Source organism: Sceloporus undulatus, chromosome 7 (assembly GCF_019175285.1).
Source record: "Sceloporus undulatus isolate JIND9_A2432 ecotype Alabama chromosome 7, SceUnd_v1.1, whole genome shotgun sequence".
NCBI classification, from domain to species: domain Eukaryota; kingdom Metazoa; phylum Chordata; class Lepidosauria; order Squamata; family Phrynosomatidae; genus Sceloporus; species Sceloporus undulatus.
In genome coordinates, this window is record NC_056528.1 from 36,905,759 (window position 1) to 36,924,657 (window position 18,899).

The 18,899-nt window shown below is 40.7% G+C and overlaps 1 protein-coding gene across 1 annotated transcript in view; it reads right to left on the bottom strand.

Annotated features, from left to right (window-relative positions):
• The window catches only part of IL1RAPL2 (interleukin 1 receptor accessory protein like 2), a 464,513-nt gene that overhangs the window by 164,152 nt on the left and 281,462 nt on the right, over positions 1-18,899 (bottom strand). Inside the window, exons 4-5 of the mRNA XM_042477717.1 lie at positions 8,356-8,542; positions 2,564-2,717 (exon numbers count right to left, since the gene is read on the bottom strand). Of these exons, the coding sequence (XP_042333651.1) occupies positions 2,564-2,717; positions 8,356-8,542 (341 nt within the window). The remainder of the gene's footprint in view (positions 1-2,563; positions 2,718-8,355; positions 8,543-18,899) is intronic.

Sequence of the window (18,899 nt, forward strand, 5' to 3'; positions counted from 1 at the left end):
ATGGTTGCAACATCACCCTCTACCACACACTAATATACCTAGAGATATAGTGTCTCGGATGCTGGAGGTGACACCACTCAACACTCAAACCACTCTTGCCTAGCAGCCACTGATGGCCCCATCATCAATGAAATATGTCACTGACATTCTAGTAGACATATAAAAGGAAAAGAGAGCTTGGTATGTAGTTTTTGGAACTCAATGCATGGTTTACATTTTATTGCTTGAAAGAAAGAGAAGCTAGAGAAGAAACTGAAAATGGTGGTCCCATCCATGATGAAAGCGACTCATGTCAACTGATCTTCCTTGTCCTCAATGTGGGATTTTACTTTGATATTGCGACATGATAAAAATGCTAAGGATGAAGACATACTTCCTCCCCCCTCATCTAATATAGAAAATGATATTTCAGCACAATTTGAGTCTGGCTGAAATGAAACCTGGACAGATTATTTCAGCTGATAAGGGCATCCAGTACGGAGCAACCACCAAGACAAATTTTCTAGCAATAACAGCAGGCACAATTTGAAAATTAAGGAATTAATGGGATTTAAGAGAGATTAAGTGAACAGGGAGCTCAAGCAGAAGTATTCCACTGATGTAATTGAGTGGAATAATTTGTCATGGCCAAAGTAAATGACTCTTGCACATGCTGCTTTCGATGGGAAGGAGGGAGGACTGGACATTTTAAAATGATGAACAAGAGCAGGCTGAGAAGACACAAAAAAGGGATGAAATACACTCTCAGCAAAATAGGAGCGGAAGTTGGGGGAAAGGGGATAACTTTTGCCCGATAACAGTAATATTGATCTATGGAAGTTTGTGGAAGCAAGTACTCAGCTGTAGTTTTAGAAAAGGCAGACAAAAAAATCAGACATTTGAGTCATGAAACCAGAGCGATCCACAAGAATGCATATTCTAGACCCAACCATTGTATTGGGCAGACATGTTCAATAAAGATAAAAGGCAGTCACTGTATTTGATATTAAATTATCTAATGTTTTCTCCCCACAATGGAATAAATTAAATTATTGGTTATATCTAGATCTCACCCCCCCCGCCCCCCGGGAACTCAAGGCAACACACAGTCCTCTATCCATACAGTGAATAGACGCAAATCTGCTTAGTTTCAACATGGTTGCTATGACTCGTACCTTCATACTATGCAAACCCCTGGTTACAAATAAAAAGTAGATAACAGCTGCTCAATGGCTTTAAAAGGGGGAAATAGCACCATTCTCCTTTACTTTCTTTCAGCAGATGAAACACAATTGGGTGGATCCAATATGATTAGGGCATAGGGCTGTAGAGGCCACATGCTAACAAAAGGACTTCCATGGGAAACAGATCCCAAATCACAGATGAATGTAAATGAATTTGTTTTAGCCTCTTGTATAACTTAAAATACTTGTGTCTTGCTCCTCCAGATGTTTTAAACTTCATTTAACAAACATCCCAGCCAGCATGAACAATGGTCAGGGATTCTTGGAATTGAAGTCCAAAACATCTGGTGGGCCAAAAGTTCAGAAACCCTGTTCTGTGCAATAATCCTCGGCAGCAAAAAGGAGAAAGAACTGCTGCACTACTAGAGCCCTCTCTTAATAAAATGTGTATTTAACTGATATTCTAGCTTAGTGTTGGGTTTCTTCCTTTTTAAATAAAAATCAATAGAAGAAAGATGTAGGACCTTGTATTAGCTAATGGTTTAGTTTCAGCTTTCTGCATCACTTTTCAAAGGTGAAAGCGAGATGAGATAGTTACAGGTAGAAAGCGAGCACTCCACTTACATGCAAAGAGATAATCTACAATATATGTTTGTTATTAACTAGCACACCATGTAAATGTGGACGATAATGACAAAGCATGTGTTTCTCTAATATGCACAAAACCCATCAAGAATTGTGCGACACCTTTAAGACTAACAAACAGACTTCAGAATGATCTTCTGCAGATTGCAATACACTTCCTCAAATTGATGAAGAATAATATTTAAGGTTCAGCTCAAATATATACTGTGTACATTGTTGACAGAAAGTGAGGTTGGAACAGAATCAGATGCAGGAAGTATTGATGGTGACAATTATGTTATTAATACTGGTAATTAACAAAGCTGTTGTTGGTAACCAAAACATCATGGCAATAAGTAATTAACTCTTAGACTCTGTTCAAAGTCACAGTGAAACAATCAAGCATTAATACAAGTTCTTGTTCTGCTTTCTTCATTCATCACCCTGAATTGATTTTCTTTAGAATCATGACTCTTAGTTCTATTACTTTGCATCCAGGGAGGTCAAAACATTAGGTTTCCTAATTATTTTTTTCTTTTCAAATTTGAAGTATGTTCATGAAGTTTTTGATTTAGTCACATTTAAGTCTCTGTTCTGGTTCTATTGACTTGCTTCTGAATTATCCTTTACATCTGTGGTACTAATGTTTTGTAAATTTAAAGAACTACTTTAAAGTTAATATTGATTCACAAATAGTCTTAAATAATTATTTCTCACAGCCAACTTTTCCTGTTTCATGTTAATTCACTGTGATTCCATCTCAAACAATTCCTTACCTGTAACTTTCAGCTCAGTCGTTCGCCTTATTAGCTTTCCTTCAAACTTGAGCTCACAAGTATAATTTCCACCATCTTCTTCTTGGACATCTTGTATTAAAAGAGTGTTTTCCTTTTGAACTACTACACTTCTCCACATTTTTGGCTTACACTCCTGCAAAAAATAAATAAATAAAAGCACAGAGGCTTAAATGAACTGGATTATATGGCAATATAATATTATTAGTGAGTGGTTCAAGCTTGTTCATCAAATTCAATTGTATGGCAGGCCCAGGGCTTAAAACCTGGATCGTCCCACTTTCAAACCAAACTTCTCAACTCCACCCACCTTCACCTGTTACTTTCTGAATGTCTTGGTCTTCAGCTCCCATTTAATGGCTCACCAGAAGCCAAGTTGGCCAAGATGACTAAACTGAGTCTGTCATACTTTGGACATATCATTAAATAATGTGACTCCTTGGGAAAGACCACAATGCAAAATGTCTGGGTTCTGCAGGTTAGTAATCAGGGTGAACTATTCCCTATTTTGATCCTCCCGTAACCACCAAAATGCTTCACTTGTTCCAAGGGTGCAGGGACGTAGCCAAGGGGGGCGGGGTTCTTGGGGTCCGGACCCCCCCCTTCCATTAGAAAAATGAATGGTGTGTGCTGCTGCGCCGCCACATCCAAGCCCCATTATAATGGTGGCACTTAGTCTGTACCCCCCCCCCCCCTCCTAAAATCCTAGCTATGTCCCTGAAGGGTGAGACCTGGCATTAAAATGAAGATTGAAAATTTGATCCCTTGGGATGAGCTAGCTCAGATTAAGTTAGCTTGACCTAAGAAAGAAAAATGATGAAGGAGCTCTCCTCCCAAAAAACTTCATATTCATTTTCTGATACATTTCTTTCTTCCAAAACTGATCATTTCAAGCATCTACATCTCCACCGTGTACCTTTGTGGTGTTACTAAGGCCTCCAATGATGCACCAAAAGGGTATTTTAATATATCCCCCTTCCCTTTGCAGCAATTTCTTTTTAAAAAAAAATTCCATGGTCCTGTGATGATCCTGTTGCCACATTGCTCTTTTTGATGTGCGATATCAGTTCTGCTCGTTTTAATCAATGTGACAGCTTAATCGTTAGTTGTCACCCATCAGGCAGACGTGGTATAACTTATGTGTGGCACTTGGATAATAAAAGAAGAAAGAGATCTGAAAGCTGGTGCAGCCAATGGAGGTTGATGGCTACGCTGTCAGTTGGGGCGGTGAGTCCATGCTGCGTGTTACACAAAGCTTTAAAGGAGTGATCCAAATTTCTGGATTTATTGGGTAAAACTGAAGTCCAGCACTTTGGACAGCTCCTTTTGGATCTTTTTTTGAAATAGGCTCTTAACATAACGTTTCACAGAATCATAGAATAGGATGGGACCTCATGGGTCACTTAGTCCAACTCCCTGCTCCATGATCTCCAGATGAAATATCTCCAGTCCATACAGCCTTTTTCTGAAGATGACCAGAGAAGTAGACTTCACCACCTCTCTAGGCAATTGGTTCCATTGCTGAACTGCTCTTACCGCCAAGAAGATCCTTCTAATGTTCAATCAAAATATACAGTGGATCCTTGTTATATTCTGGGGTTTGGTTCCAAGATCCTCCATGGATAACAAAGTTCGTGGATGCTCAAGTCCCATTAAATATAATGACATAGAAAAATGGTGTTCATTATAAAAATTGGAAAATCAAGGCTTGATATTTGAAATGTAAATTTTTGGGAACATTTTCAAACTGTGGATGCTTGAATCCATGTATATGTAACAAAAAATCCATGTATAAGAAGGGCCAACTGTATTCTCCTGTAACTTCAAACCATTAGGCATGGTCCTACCATCAGGGGAAGCAGAGAATAGGCATTATATATACAGTACATGGATTCGGCCTGTGTGTCTGAGTTATTAATTGGGATTTAAGAACAAACCTGTATATATGTAACCAAGAAAGACACAGTAACAACTTCATGGCCCCATACCAACAGACCAAAATAAAACTGCTTCAGGTCACTTTGGAGGCATGCTGTTTAAATGTTGCATGTGTTCTAAGACTCTGAAAGCTGCACCAAAGCCACGATCCAGTCCTAAGGACTGGAGCACAGCTTTGGTGCAGCTTCTGGACTCTTAGGATGCACACAACATTATAACAGCATATCTCCAAAGTGACCTGAAGCAGCTTTTTTTTGGCCTGTCTGTATTGGGCCCAAGTTACCTTTTTTCCATTCTGTTTTAAAATAAACTTTTATTCTTGTTTGAATATCCACTTGGCCTGTGTTTTGAAATCAAACCACGCTACTGATCTTTAGAAACTCAGGGGTGTTGGGCCATCATAGGAGAGTATCTTGGGGCCCTTCACATAAATTAGGTGGGATAACAAAAGTCCCAAGTGCCTGCCACAATAGAAACGTTGTTTGTCACACCTACCTCGACCAAGAGGACCTTGAAGCTGTAGTACATGCTCTGGTAATCTCTTGTCTTGATTTTGCAATGCGCTCTACATGGGGCTACCCTTGTATAAGCTCCAGTTAGTGCAAAATGTGGCAGCCAGGTTGGTCACCGGAGCCTTGAGATTTGACTACATAACACCAATTCTGAAAGATCTACACTGGCTTCCAATTAGCTTCCAGGCACAATTCAAGGTGTTGGTTATTACCTTTAAAGCCCTACATAGCTTGGGCCCAAGTTACTTATGGGAATGCCTCTCCCTATACAATCTGCCTATACAATCCGAAGAAATTGTTAGAGGTACCAGCATCTAAATATGCTTCTACTTCCCAAAAAGCATTTAGTATAGCTGCCCCCAGACTATGGAATGGACTCCCAGAGGAGATCCACCTTGCTACATCCCTGGAAACTTTCAGGAAGGTGGTAAAGACAGAGCTTTTTTGACGTGCATACCCACCTGACCTTCTATGAATTACAGACTGTTTCTGTATGGAACGAGAGCATCTGACCCCATCATTGTTGATTTGTAATGTTGATGTTGTAATGTTTTAATTGTATTTTTTAAACTTTGCTGTGATCCCACCTCGATCCAATTGGGAGAGGCGGGAAGATATGAATAAACTCTATCATCATCATCATCATCATCATCATCATCATCATCATCATCCTTGCTGCCTTCCTCTGAACCTGCTCCAACTTGTCTATGAGGTGAAACAGATGGGCAAAATAAAATAAAATGGTTTCCAGCTGCTTTGCAGATGACATGGATTTTGGAATCCATGATGGGTCCTGGAACCAAACCCCAGCACATACCAAGGGCCCACTGCATAATGTCTAAGGCAGAGATGGGAATCATGAGGCTTCCAGGTATTGCTGAACTATAACTCCCAGCTTTCTTCAGTACTGACTATGCTTGCCAGGTAATTAATGCCCAACTACATTACTACATTACTCTAATCTCCACTTTACCCTGGATTGGGATTTGGGAGAGCTGGGTTCAAGTCCCCACTGAACCATGAAACTCCATGGGTGACCTTGGGCCAGTCACTCTTACTCTGATCTACCTCACCAGATTTTTTGATAAGAGAAAGTAGGGAATAGATCTGTGTATGCCAGAAAGGTGGGATAGAAATGTAAGAATAAAACACTCATATAATAAAAAGAGGGTCAAAGCCCATAGGCTCCCTATAATTCAAACAGTGAAGGTAGCTGAAGAGCTTGAAAATGTTGCCTGGCCTGACACTTTTCTATTTGTTCATATATTCCAAACACAGACTCACTCATTGCCCCTAGGCATTTAACATCACATAGACAGATCAGACTCCCTCCAACTTCCCTTTGATGCATTCACAGATGAAGTTGCTCCATCCTGGAGTTTCCTTCCTTCACTGGACTAGCTTGTAAAAATATCTCCAGACATTTGGGGGCAAAGCTGCCTTAATAACTGACAAGATGCAACAACTGAAAAGGGGGACGATGCAAATCTCATTTCTGCTAACCCCATGTCACAGCACATGTTTTGTCAGTCTTCGTTGAAATATGCAGGACTCATGTAAGAGAAAAAGAAAGCAGACTGACAGAGCATCATTGGCTTTTCTGCTCCCATCTGACATATCATGGCTCCCTGCATGTCATCCTAGTTCCAAATAAATTATTTGTGCACAAACTGAACACAGTGAGGCTGATGAGATGGAACTCAAATTGCCTCATTTTTGCATTGGCAGCTGTCTCAAACAAACCACCGCACGGATGATAGGAATTCAGTGCCTGACATGTCACTATTATGCCTATTAAACTAATTTCTTGGATGGGAAGTGCCTTGCCTAGCATTTGACAATTTCTCGTGTGTGTGTGTGTGTGTGTGTATAATATGCAAATTTGTATTACTTTCATGTGCAATAAACAACAGCAAAACAGCTTTCTGCCCAGAGCTAGATCTTGTTTAAGAATTGTGCCCAGAAAACAGTTTGGAAAAGCAATTTTTGAAGACAATGATACCCCAAATCCACTAACCATCATGAGCAGTAGATGAGGCCCAAAAAAGAATAACTTTTCTACACTTTGATTACAATAAATACAAGGCATGTGAGGTTGCACAGGTAGGATGTGCCCCTGGCATCTCCAGCCCTGCCCTCCCCACCCTTGCCAGCTTGAGTGGTATGGGCTGGACCCTGGGCTACATGTGGCCATTGGGGCTGTTTTTGTGGGCTTGGGTCCCTTCGAATAATCAAACTTGCTCACTTTCTATTCTCAAAAAAGCCCCCCCCCCCCCGAGTCAAAAAAAGGCCAGTGGGGGTGACTAAAATGTAGTGAATATGCCCCCTGGCCCCCCCAGAGGACATTTGGGGCAAAAAATTAATTTTTGAAGAACGGTGCAATCAGGGTGACCACCCCCTAAGGCCTCATGAGAGGCTACTGTGGCCCTTTCATCTTCTATAGTTGGTTTGAAATGTGTGTGTATTTGTGTGTCTATATTTATTTAATAGTCTGCCTTTCTGCACAAAGAAGGAGTCTAACGTGGTTCACTGAAGCCAATGAGAGCGTTAAAATCTGCAGTTTTATGATTATACAAGCCAATGAGAGATATAAGACCTGCAAGGGGTTTGCTTTCTCTCAGTCTCAGTGATTGTTATGATGTAATTTATGCCCTTTATCTGTTGGTTTGCAAGGGGAACTTCCAACACCTTTGCACCCCTTTGCATACCGATATTCCAGACTCAGTGCAAATCTACACGGTTAAAATATTCCTCATTCGAGACAAATAGAAGGCAATCTGAGCACATGTGATTAGCAGGAGTTCAGGTTTTTTGCAGGGAGTGAGGAGAGTTAAAAACTCTTCAAACTCCACTGAAAAAGGTTTCACAACTTTTACTGGAGTGTCTGTGGAAATCTGCAGAAACGTACATTATTGCATTTTTGGCAGAGAGTGGGTGGATAGATGAGAACAGATATGAATTAGTAATTTACTATTGCTGCAAATGCACAAAAATCCACAGTATAGCACACTTATGTGTAGACTAGTCCTAACATGGGTAAATTCAGTGAACCACGTTAGACCCACCTTGATTATTCTGGAGAGGCGGGATATAAATAAAATTTGTTGTTGTTGTTGTTGTTAATTTCTGAATTCTGAAGCCACTTTGGGGTGTCAGGAAAAGTGAAGTATGAATCTATTAAGGAAGCAAATATTACAAAGTAGTTTGTTTGCTTTTCTTGTGCATCCAGCATAAAGATGTCCTCTTCCCATGCTCAATAGTTGGGAAATGGTGATACATTCAGTGTTATACATTCATTAAGGACAAAGGCTGTCACTGTATTACCTTGTACCATATGACATCTGGTTCTTGGCTTCCCGTTTTATAATCCTCAATATCTGGGCAGGATATTATCTTTGTTCTAGTGATTTCTGATTTTTCTAAGTAGCGAATTGTGCTGTTGTAGCAAAGCCCCGATTCATTTTCAGCAACCGTCAAGGACATTGACACCTTCATGCAATATGATGAGTTTCTGCAAAGAAACAAAACACAGAGGGAAGTAGTAATAGCAAGGACAGTAGCAGGAAAATTTAGGGGTATAGTCGTCTCTTGGTATCCATGGATTCTGCATTTTGCTATCCATGGTATGCCCTGGAACCTAACCCCAGTGGATATCAAGGCTCTACCAGCTTTTCTCACTCAATGTGGATCATGCAAACCAATGTACAAAATGAGGATGTTTAAAATAACTATTCTACACTCAATAAGAAAAAAAGCCATACAGCTATCTCTGATCCAGAATTCCTAAATCCAAAATTGTCCATTTTGGGTTGGGATAGTTACACTTTGTTTTTGGTTCAGTGTACACAAACTTTGTTTCATCTACAAAATTATTAAAAAAATATTATGTATGAAATTATATTCCGGCTATGTGTATAATGTGTATACAAAACATACATGAATTTCATATTTAGTCATGGGTCACATTTCCAAGATATTTCATTATGTATATGCACATATTCCAAAATCTGGTAGAAAAAGAACCCTGAAATCCAAAAAACATCTGGGCCCATGCATCTTGGATAAGGGAGGGTCAACCTATATCATTAAAAACTCATAAAATATACTAAAAATAATCTAGGGGCATTAAAAATCAATTTACTTGTATATCAGAAACCAGGAAAATCCCATTGTTGTTTTTAAGAGTAAAATCATTACTTGTTAGGCAGGCCTTCTACTGAGATCTCATCTGGATTACATTTGTAAAACATTTCATTGATTATTAGCCCAAGTTACAGAATTCAAAAGAAAAAGAAAGATTACCAAAGACTAAAATGTGGAAAGTATCTGCCATGAGGGTGAATCTTATGAGACTGAAAAAGGTTGATGTACCTTGCCAAGTTGTGTACAGGGGATGTAAAGAATACTCTATTGGTTTCATTCTTGATGAGAAAATATGTACATCAAAACATTACACAGAGTAAATGGCCAGCCACAAAAAGATTAGATTAGAGGCTTTTGGAGGAGGAGGCAAAAGATAGTGCAGATTTATGAAAACCCTTCCAAAATGAGCAAAATCTCTCGTAATCTCATGTGAGAGCAACCTTTGAAAGTATTTGTTCTTGCATGAAAACAGTAAAAAATCAAGATTACTTCTTGTGTACATGCAATCCCAAAAGTGTAACCATTAGTATGACAGTTTTCAATCCCAAGTGCATAACCATTAGTATGTAAGTTTTGTCAACTATTCCTCTATATAGCTTCTTTTTTTTTCCTACATGAAAAAAGCTCCCAGAATGTAAAAGGAAAAATAAAAATGCTCTTCTTTTATAGTGCTAGGAAAGCCCCATTGAAAACAGTTCACACTCCTACTCATTATGAGGTTATCGCTGCGTATTTACAGAGTATAGAGAGGCTTGTTGCAAACCAATCTGTCACACACTAAGTTTCATTAGGTGTGATGGGAACCATAGCCCTTTAAGAGCAGACTACAAAGGATGACAGACATCTTAATAAGAACTGTATTTTCCCATCATCCCTCTTTTTGTCACTTTAATTGGGTACACAGAAACCAAGGGAGTTTGAGGTAGGACTAACATGTTGGGTGGTTGCAAACCATCAAAGACAAACCCTGGAGAGGAATGCACCACAATGCAAGATTCTATATAAGCTTTTCCCTACTGAGTCTGCCATTTGCTTGGTAGATGACAACTGCATTAGAAGTTTCTTTTTCTGCAAGATATCAGATTGCTTTGGAGGAGACAGCTGGTAGCTCCATCATCTTCATATACACCCAGAAGTAAGTTCCATTTCACTTTGGCTATTTCTCAGCTTGAAGCAAAGAGATCTGACCGACAGTGTAACCTCACTGATGAATTAAAGCAGCTTGACACCATTCTAACTGCCATGACTCTATCCTACAGAATCCTGGGATGTGTAATTTGGTGAGGTATTCAGCTTGGTCTGTCAGAGAGTTCTGGGCACCAGATGTACTGTCAGCCCAGCTGGCTGGTGTGCACAATGATATAGCATCACACCAGTTTCCGCTTAGTATATGTGGTCATCATCATGGCTGGTCCAGGGCCAGTCCAGGATGTAATGCTCCAGACTGGCCTCAGATTAAACAGTCAGTTTAACATGTCCTTCGAGGACAAGATCACTCTTGTTTCCAGCACCACCCTCTGAATTCTATGCCTAGATCCTGGGAATTCTACAAAAGCAACAGAAAGCTGTTTCAACTGGGGAATTGCTGGTGTGTGTGCATTTGTGCATGTGTTACTTCTGTACACTTTATGCTTTTCCCTGGGCTACCAATGCTTCTCCCTTATGTGTGGTACGGTTACGGCTATATGAGGGAATACAGCAAAGTTATATACAGGGAATGTATACATATCTTTACTTTATACAGTATATGGACCCGTCAATGGTTCCAAAAGAAAACCACATCCTATTAATTCCCTTGCCATTTTACTTAATTGAAAGCACTTGGGCAGCCACTGGTTTGGAGATACTCAGTTGGTTAGCTGGTTAGATTTTAAAATGATAGACAACCCATCCTGTTAGATTGTATGTAGGCATGTACTTTTAGGCTGATCCTGACAAATCGAGGAGATATACAGACTGAAGCATGATACAGACTGAAGCCAACACAGCTACCCCTAAGTGAAGCATGATACTTATTATCTTAAAGATCGGTTCTTTCCAGAAAATGCCCAACAGCCTATGGTAGGGTAGTTGAATGTGAGAGACACTGGGCCTTCTGCACCTTCAATAGGAGTGCAGATGAGGGAATTTCAACAGGCATAGTTTGCAGGACAAGTTCTATCTGCTGAAATCTCTCTTTTTACACAATCATCAAATGTGCAGCAGCCCTGTCTTCCTTCTGCACATGCAATCCAAATATATAGGGTGGCAACCCGAGTGCAATGGGATCAAGATAATATTTCAGAACCATTTCTGTTTTAAATTCATTATTTATATAATCAGAACACTTGGAGCAATTGTTAACAATTAATTTACCTGGGATGATTATGGATTTTCCTGATTACAAGAAGAAAGGTCAGATAGCTTGGAAGTGTGGGTAATAATGCACCAGAGAGAGAGTTTTTAAAATCGACATTTGGTATAATTTCATCGTGCCGTATTTTCCTGCTAACCATCTTGCATTATTTAGCTCCTATTTTCAACACTGCCCATGGCGGATTCTATTTAAAGGGTGCCCTAGAACTAGGACCTAAAATTGAAGCGTCCCTCTCATTAGTTGCAATTATGGGTGGGCAAGGTTGAGAAACCTGACTGTTTGATTAGCAAAATACTGTCTGCTCTGCCAGAAAGGCGATAAGACATGATATGGGGATTAGTAGGGCACGATATATATTTAAACACATTGCAGAAATAGTAAATAGCTAAGTGCAAGGACCGCTCTTTGTTACCAGGGCATTTAAGTCAAGTTTTCTAAATGGGAATTTGTTTGTGCACTCCCATGAATACAATTCTCAAGAGACTTCCATTCTGGTCAACAAGAGAGGGCTGCTAAGATGAAAAAGAATATGAATAAAAGCACATTGCAGAAATAGTAAATGGCCAAGTGCAAGGGCTGCTGTTTGTTTCTACGGCATCTAAGTCAAGTTTTCTAAATAGGAATTTGCCAGCCTAGGGTAGTGGCTTGAGCATTGAGCATATGACTCTGGAGTCCAGGGTTTGAATCTCCTGCTCATTCATGGATACCAATTGGATGACCTGAAACAAGTCACATTCTTTTCTCAGCCTTAGATGGAAGCAAAAGCAAAACTCTTGCTGAACAAATCTTCCCAAGAAAACCCTATCATAGGTTCATCTTAAGGTCGGTCATCAGTCAGAAACAACTTGAAGGCACACAAGAAAGAGGTATCAGGCAAGGAAAAACAAATCCAAACATGCACATTAGGTAAAAAAAATTGCTGCGGAAAAACACAGACTCCAGAACTTGGTCAAGGAAAAGCAGTTTCATTCTCCCAGCCTCAAAGCACATTTGTGTCTTCAATAGCAAACCGGTAATTTCAAGAGACCTTCAAAGAGACTACATTTAATCCTAACCTATCTCACACGGTTGCATGGATTAAAGTGAATCCAGTTACCTCATTAATGTTGTCTTGGGCTCCTGGGAGGAAGAGTGAGTTGTGGTGGTGTGCTAGTGTTTGCCTTCAAGTTGTTACTGACTTATGGTAGCCATAATAATAATAATAATAATAATAATAATAATAATAATAATAATAATAATAATAATATTTTATTTATATCCCGCTCCTTCCCAAGATCAGGGCGGCTTACAACATAGGTTAAAAAACAATGGTGCCATAAACAATATAAAAAGATACAACTACACAGGCAACCATACAATCAATAAAAACAATCAATAAAACTAACAGAATTAAAAACCCCTTAGCCCAACCTCTTGGCCACGGAAGAGGAGGGAGGCCCACAGGATTTTTAGTCGGGGAATGCCTGTTGGAACAGGAAGGTTTTTAAGTCCTTCCTGAATTGGGCCAGGGTGGTAGTCGAGCGGAGCTCAGTGGGCAGCATATTCCAAAGGGCTGGGGCAGCCGTGGAGAATGTCCTCCGTGTGGTGGAGGATAACCTAGCCCCAGGCACCTTCAGTAATTGCTGCCCAGACGTTCTGAGGGTGCGAGGCGGAATGTATGGGGAGAGGCGGTCCTTTAGGTATCCTGGGCCCAAGCCATTTAGGGCTTTATAGGTAATCACCAACACCTTATATTGAGCCTGGAAGCGAATGGGCAGCCAATGGAGATCTTTCAAAACCGATGTTATATGGCTGGTCCTGGAAACGCCAGTGACCAGCCGGGCTGCCATATTCTGCACCATTTGCAGCTTCCGAGTTTGGTATAAGGGTTGCCCCATGTAGAGTACATTGCAGAAGTCCAGTCTCGAAGTTACCAGAGCATGTACAACAGTTTCTAGGTCCCTCTGGGCCAGGTATGGGCGCAGCTGGCGAATAAGCCGAAGCTGATGACAGGTGCTCTTGACCGTCGCATTCACCTGAGCAGTCAGATGGAGCGACGAATCAAGAAGCACCCCCAGACTGCGCACGGAGTCCTTCACAGGGAGCATGACCCCGTTCAGGACAGGTGGAACCACCGCCATTCCTGGACCAGGAGAACCTATCACTAGTACCTCCGTAAACCTTTCACAGGGTTTTCTTGGCAAGTTGCTTCAGAGATGATTTGCCATTGATTTGCCATCCTCTGAGGCTGAGAGACTGTGACTTGCCCAAGATCACCCAGTGGGTTTTCATGGCTGAGTAGGGATTCGAACCTGCTCTCCAAAGTCATAGTCCAATGGTCAAACCACTGCACCATGCAGCCTCTCACACCATAATTACAACTTTGTAAACACAGTTGAATTAGTGACATATTGTTCTGGACATACATTCATTTTCTTACTTTTTTTCTCACTGAAATGTGCCTTCCAAAAATGATGAATTTCTCCTCCCCCTCCATTTCGTTTTGATCTGAGAACTGATGGACTTTCTTGATGACATTTGTCGAATTACTGCTGACTGCATTATTATAAGTTTGCTCCTATTTTCACTTAAACAAATGGCTACCTTATTATTCATTCTTTGAGGAAAAGGAACCGTAGTGTTTTATCTGTTTTCATTGTGCTTTCATGGCTTTTACCGGTGTCTATCCAGAATAGCTGGGGTCAAGGAAAGGAATGAGTCTGTATTCACAGAGAGTGGAGAAAGGTAACAAAACAGGGGTGGCTCTTACATTTTTAATGCATCTGTTTATGTGGGCGGCTGATAAGAAGGACAGCTGAGGTGCATAGAAATCACCTTTATCACAATTAAGAATTGCTAGGTGAAAGTTTGCAGAGGTGACCTCAACATGCCAAGAAGAGGTACTCTGAATGGTTGTTCCAAAGGGGAATGAAAAACAACACCACTCATTTGTGAACTGCAGTTCAATAAATGCAGACCCTAAAGCATTATGGAGGATTCTCTTTAGGCTGAAATAGAGAACTTCCACAAACAAAAGGGTAAAAAAACCCAACCCTTTCCACTAGGAGATCAGACAAGGTATTTCAACGGTGATCTCAGAAAGAAAACCTCAGTTCTCCCAACATGCCCAAGATGTCATCCAGCACAATTCCTATTCTGTCACTTTCTGAGGAATGATATCACCGTCAGAAGGAAGTAAGTTTAACTGAAAAGGTGTGTGCACATCTGAAAGGTTGGATCAAAAGTGGGAGGATTGCATGTCATCCATTTTTTATTCTATCATTTGCAAAGAGTTCAGTTAGAACTTAAGAAGAGTTTAGCTGCTCTTCTGAAGGGGTCATCCACTTCAGTGTTGTGTCTTCATTCATGGTTGCGATTAGACTTTTGATGAAATGACATACAAATCCAGAACACTCTAGACCCCAGAAAGTCATTTTTAAATCCTGGCTGCTTAAATTTTTGGAAAACTTGATGCAATGAGCTATCAATACTCCTTGTTTCCATGACTGTATATAGATTGCTCCCCAGGTGAGTTCATAGTTTAGAAAGCTGGCCATCATTACATCTTGTTATGAACAGCAATGAATGAACGAGAGAAGTTTAGCCTGGAGAAGAGATGACTAAGGGGTGCCATGTCTAAATATTTGAAGGGATGTCACATTGAGAAGATGGAGCAAGCTTGTTTTCTGCTGCTCCAGAGACTACAGCACAAACCAGTGGCTTCAAATTACAAGAAAAGTGTTTCTGCTTAAACATTAGGAAGATTTTTTTTTTATGTTAAGAGCTGTTCAGCAGTGCAAAAGACTGCCTGAGGTGGCGGTGGATTCTCCACCTCTGGAGATCTATAAGCAGAAGTTGGATGAGCGTCTTTTATGAGTGGTATAATTGTGTTTTCCTGCACATCAGGAGGTTGGACTATATGGCCCTTGTTGTCCCTTTCAGCTCTAAGATTCTATGCTATGCCTGAGCTGGGAAAAGATACCTTTGAGGACTCTAGTTCTCAAACTTCCCAGCCAGCTTGGCCACTGAGTGGGGCTTGCAGTCTTTAAGAACTCTGTTCCAGAGACTAGGACAAGGAACAATGGATGCAAGCTACAGCAAAAGAGATTCCATCTCAACATTAGGAAGAACATCCTGACAGTAAGGGCTCTCTGACAGTGGAACACACTCCCTCGGAGTGTAGTGGAGTCTTCTTCCTTAGTGGTCTTCAAACAGAGGCTGGATGGACATCTGTCAGGGATGCTCTGATTGTGATTTCCTGAATGGCAGGGGGTTGGACTGGATGGCCCTTGCGGTGTCTTCCAGCTCTATTATTCTATGATTCTTGAAAAGAGAACCATAAAAAGGATGCAAAACCAACAACACATTGAATAAGAAGAAAGATAATTGAGAATGTGGTCATGTAGTCCTCTTCTCTGCAGCTCTCATGGGACAGATGCAATGCCATGCCCCCTGATATTGCTGGGTTTCTGCCTGGAGTGCTGTGTGGGGCTTTTCCACCCTCCCTTTTGCCTGGGAAATGGACTGCACACTCTCTCAGCCAGCATCTGAAAATGCAGACAGCCTTGTGAGCACACTTCACTTGTGTAACTTTTCCCAATCCAATTAATACCCAGCTATGAGTAGGGATATGAGGAAGATTTGTAATTTTCTCATTCTCAACAAGACAGGCTGTCTCGACATGATAAAACAACCTGCCAAGAAACTAGCTCTCTCCACAAGGGTTCTTTCCTCCAGCATCAGAATGAAACAAGGAGCACTTTGCCTTTCTTCAAGGTTTCTGGAATTTGCACAAAAAACATCTCTACTGAAAAGCTACTGTGAAGGAAGGTGGATGCATACCCACCATCAACACACAAAGACCAGACTGAAGATCTAAAGAAATGGAAACAACCCATCTGGTGCCACAACCAACTACAAATCCCAGGATCCCATAGGATGGGACCATGACAAAGAATGGAGCCATTACATTAATTCTGCAACATGACAGCAGTCTTATTCTCCAAAACTATGATCCAAAACTATGGAACGACCTGCCGGAGGAGATCTGTCATATTTCCACTCTGACAGCTTTTAAGAAAGCACTCAAGACGGATCTCTTCCGGCAGGCCTTTCCAACTTAGGTACCCTTCCCAGATATAGAGATATTTGTCCCCTCATCTGTCTATTCTTCCCCGCCTATCTTTCTGCCTATTTTTTTGTTTAATGTCTTTAATGGTTTTAATGTTTTTATACTATTACTGTTTAATTCTCTTTTAGTACTGTGAATGGTGGGGGTAGGTCTAGGGTTTGAATTTTTTTTTTTAAAGAAAAAGTTTATTGTAACTTGATGTATTTTACTGTTGTTACCCGCCCAGATTCTTCGTGATTGGGCGGGCTAGAAATAAATATTATTATTATTATTATTATTATTATTATTATTATTATTATTATTATTATTCTCCTCCTATGAGAAAAGCAAGGATTGACTTTCATAGTCATGAAAGATGGTACCAACCGGATAATAAAAGGCTGCATGTTCCTCCTCATCCACTATTCTCTCCTCCAGAGCTTTCAGAAAGTACATATTTTACTTGAACTATAGTTTGCAGAACCCATAGCCAGTAATGCTTGCTGGTGAATGTTGGGAAGTAATGTTTCCATGCTCTGTATTCCCCTACCTCTCTTACACATACACATGCACATTGGAAAAAAAATTAGCTTTTGCTTGCTCCTCTCCATTGACCTATGCCTTTCCCATGCAATGCCCTGGATTTCACTCCTTCCCCCAATAGTCCAAATAACCCAGCATATAAATTCTTAAAATTGCCAGAGAAATCTCTTTTTGCCACCTTTATTGCAACCCGCCTCAATTCCTTGGGATGCCTCCTCTTTTTCAGCAGTGTTTCCTGCAACCTTCACTTACTGTACCATATGGTTTTGTCACATATTGCTGCCTTCTGTTGTTAGAAATGAAGTCTGCGAGGGAGAAGGGCCAAGAAGTAGCCAATTACCGACACAATCATTGGAATGCATGCTCCAAAACTCGACGGAAATCTCCCAATGACCAATCAGGTTAAATGTAATCAGAGAAATTTCACAACTGGCAAACAAAAAAGTTTAGCATGGATGCCGGTTTTGACATCAAATCCCCCAGAGCCATCTCCATGGTTCAGTTATCAGCAATATAATTCTTATCAAGGCCACCGAAAGGAGATGGGAGGGAGAGGATGCCTGGTTGCTTTTCTTTCCACAATGAAGTGGAAAGACAGAAAGAGAGAGAGAGAGAGAGAGAGAGAGAGAGAGAGAGAAATTCAGGCACATATATGGTGCCATGTCTCATCTTTAGTTTTAAATTTAGAACGCTCTGGATTGGAATGTTTTTGTGGAGTCACTGACTATAAGTTGCTGGAGACAACGGCATAGGAAAGCTATGCCTTCAAAGCTTTCATGGGGCTTCCAAGAGGCAACTGTTTGGCCATTGTGTAAAACAGGATGTTAAAATAGATGGGGGGGGGGGGGGGTAGGGATCATGTGGTCCTTAGATATGGTTGAACTGGAACTTGCAGTATCCTCCAACTGTCCCAATTTTGCAGGGACAATCCTGATCAATCCCCAGTTCTCCCACTTTTTCAGCTGGTTTTAAAATGTCCTACTTTTTCTTTTGTTGTTAATTGTCCTCAAGTCAATCCTGACTCATGGTGAGCCTGTGAATGAGACATCTCCAAAAACCTCTATTCTCTACTGCTCTACATAGGGTTCAGGGAGGAGACAGGAGGGGTGGAATCTTACAGTTACTGTAGGCTACAGAAAAGCAAAATGCTGCAAACCTTTCCATCCTTGTGAGTTTTTCCTTCTTACTATTTTTGGCATTTTTCAAGTTGTTTCCAGCTTATGGTGACCCTAAGGTGAATATAACATGGGGTTTTCTTGGCAGGATTTGTTCAGAGAGGGTTCAGAAAAAAGCAAGGGCAAATCTGAACAAATCTTGCCAAGAAAACCCTATGATACCTTAGGGCTGTCACAAGTCAGAAACAACTCAAAGGCACACAACAACAAAGTTAATGCAATATGTTTTACTAAGGAGATTGAGTGTGTTTCTTTCTCTACTAGACCTTGTGTGGGAGGGATAGGCATTGGACTGGTTACTGGTCAGCTTCTGCCTTGCCATTTGGATTCCTTTTCTGGAGATATCCACTACTATCTCTCTCCTTTTCTAGCAATCCAGACAAAGGCTGCTGCCACACCGCAGAATTAATGCAGTTTGACACTGCTTTAATTGTCATGGCTCAATGCAATGGAATCCTGGGAGTTATAGTTTGTTGTGGCATCAGAAGTCTCTGACAGAATTTTGTAAATAGCTCACAAAATTACAAATCCCAGAATTCCATAGTGCACAGCCATGGCATCA